Source organism: Nicotiana sylvestris, chromosome 4, assembly GCF_000393655.2.
Source record: "Nicotiana sylvestris chromosome 4, ASM39365v2, whole genome shotgun sequence".
NCBI lineage: Eukaryota > Viridiplantae > Streptophyta > Magnoliopsida > Solanales > Solanaceae > Nicotiana > Nicotiana sylvestris.
The window spans coordinates 22,037,029-22,039,456 of NC_091060.1; the positions used below are offsets into that span (position 1 = coordinate 22,037,029).

General features: G+C 35.3%; 1 protein-coding gene across 1 annotated transcript; it reads right to left on the bottom strand.

The window, feature by feature from the left end:
* Positions 1-297: 297 nt before the first annotated feature.
* Positions 298-1,968, bottom strand: LOC104223579 (putative GEM-like protein 8). Its single transcript, XM_009775038.2, has 4 exons — positions 1,693-1,968; positions 1,500-1,574; positions 832-1,106; positions 298-748 (listed from the first exon to the last, which is right to left on the bottom strand). The coding sequence occupies exons 1-4, from the start codon at positions 1,946-1,948 to the stop codon at positions 557-559; spliced, it is 798 nt and encodes a 265-aa protein (XP_009773340.2). The 5' UTR covers positions 1,949-1,968; the 3' UTR covers positions 298-556.
* Between the last annotated feature and the right edge of the window lie 460 nt (positions 1,969-2,428).

A 2,428-nucleotide genomic window follows, 5' to 3' on the forward strand; every position in this document is an offset into this window, starting at 1 on the left:
ACTCTATGTGGCTGTTGAGGTATTGAGCTCAGCTTCAAAAAATTACGAATGTGCGCCAAGGACCGGGATCACGGTTTTCTTCCTGTGCTCCCAAATCTTCAGTGCTGCGTTCCCTGCACAAGGCTTGCGATCGCAGCAAAGCTATTCAGATGTGCAACTATAACAGTTTATCACATTTCTCAACTCCCACACCTCAAACTCGGTCCAAGAAGATGAAATCACTCCTCACTTCTTCTCGATTTCAAGGTAAGTCGTATTTAACTTGATTTAAGCTATTACTACTATAATAACACATGATTTAACTCTGAAATCTTAGAATTTTGGTTGGACAATTGTGGCCAAGACATGAATTAGTCTTCTGTTTACATTAGTTTTACAATAAATCTGTACATCAGTATTAACTCCCACGGCTCAAAGCCTACAAAACCTAAAACCTCCTTTGAGCAATGGAGCTAGTTACAAGTTTGAACAGATCTGTAATTCGTTTCCGCATCAACATTTTACATTGATGACTGGGCGAATTTGAAACAAAATGAGGAAAAAAAAGGAGAAAAAACTATCTTCTTAGCTTGCTTGAAGAACTTAAAATTGCCTGCTGTAGATATTTCAGTGTCTTTTGATGATTAAGGAATCCCATAAACCAGAACTCAAAATCATCCTCTGTGACTACTTGTATATACTTCTGTGATGGCTTTTCCATATTTCCACTTTCTTTTGCTTTCTTTGTCTTACTTATTGGGATCAATACCTGCAATTGTTAACCGGCCTATTAGATTATGCTTTACATGGCTAGAAAATTAGAGATGAAAGAAAACCAGAGCAGAGGGGTACCTTGTAACTGATTCTAAGCAACTTTCCAGTTGGAGATAAGAGCTTTATCGATCGATCGCTGCAGAAAGCAATCTTATCAGTAGAGATGAAGAGAAGCCCTGCCATTGGACCAGCTGTCGTCGATAAATAGCATTGAGAAACTTTCAATAGCTTTTCATCATCTCTAACACTAAACTTCTGCTTGAATATTCTCTCCAACCCTCCTACTTGAAGTATTTTTGCCCCGAGGCTCAATTTTCCCTTCACAGTTTCTGTTAGCTTCGGGCTAAGGCTCACTGCACAGTTAAAGTTGAAACATTAACTTCATTACAATCAATACTTTCTATCGTATATACATGTAAATAGTGCTTTTTTGCATGGTTTTGTACATCATGACTCACTTATCTGTGTTCTTTAGATTTACATTCTTTGCGTTTGGCCATGCTTTACTTCCAACTACTGAAATCATTATATGCAAATTGAAATTTGATTGCCAGTATTTCCAATATTGAAAAACTTGTTTGATGAGTATGTCAAGTGAAAATTGGTTTTAAGACCCTAAACATCATTTTTTTTTCCAAGTTCGTTCATGTCCAAACACAACTGAATCAAATACTCTTTTTCATCTTCAATTTCAAACCCTTTTTTTGAATGTTGTATATAAAAAATATAACTATATAAGTGCTTACCATGTTCGCGAATGCCTTGTGCAAGACATTCCATCCTTTCTCCCAGTTTGGTCATCTTACCAATCACAGATTTTCCTGCATATTCAAGAGTATTTTTATCTTTAAGATTTCTTCATTCAAGGGTCATTAATACTCAGTATTAGTACAAGAGCAAGTTGATTATTCTTCGTCAAGAGACTGCGGAAATACTCACTTTGCTTTAATTTAGATAAAATCTTTGAAGTTGCAGATGGAATATGGTCTTGGCAAGGAGATAGGAATAATAGTTTTTTTGGCTGCTTTTCAAATGAGCATACAGCTGAATTTGTTGGAATATTCACCACATTTCCACTGGGTAAGTTCTTCATTGTGATTCTGATTCTGCAGTAGATTATTGTTGTATTGTGAATTGTGATGGTGAGAAATATTTTTAGTTTTGGTTGATGGTTTAAAAACATTTCTTGTATCATTATATATAGGGGTTTGAGGAGAAGTTGATGAATCTTTTAACTAATTGTTGCATGAGTCACCTTTGGGTCATCAACAACCATAAAAGATAATGTATGTGCTTTTTTAGAATTTTCTTTTGTACCAAGAAGAAAAGGTTGTCAGGGAGATGGGGTGTCGGCTGAGATTTTCAAAAGTTTCAGTGTCTTCCATAATCTTTTTGTTAATTGTAATTGGAAATATTCAAAAATCTAAGTGCAGTGCATGTTCAACCTCTCCTTTCTTTTCTTTGTTTTCCCTTTGCTTTCTGTCCATTAATCTATGTCTCCCCCCCCCCCCAAATAACAGTGGTGTCGGCGTTAGTAAGTTACGCACATTTGTCATTCATTTTTTAAATAGATAATATATTCTTATCTTGAACACATTTTTAAAAATTTCATTATCCAACCTATTTTGAAGTGGATAACTATTTTTTTAATCCACTTAGCCGCCACTAGTTTCAA

Coding starts and splice junctions, on each gene's coding strand:
- LOC104223579 (XM_009775038.2), bottom strand. CDS start 1,948: ATGATACAAGAAATGTTTTTAAACCATCAACCAAAACTAAAAATATTT. Junction 1,575..1,692: donor TTTATCTAAATTAAAGCAAA/GTGAGTATTTCC, acceptor TTGAATATGCAG/GAAAATCTGTGATTGGTAAG. Junction 1,107..1,499: donor ACAAGGCATTCGCGAACATG/GTAAGCACTTAT, acceptor TTAACTGTGCAG/TGAGCCTTAGCCCGAAGCTA.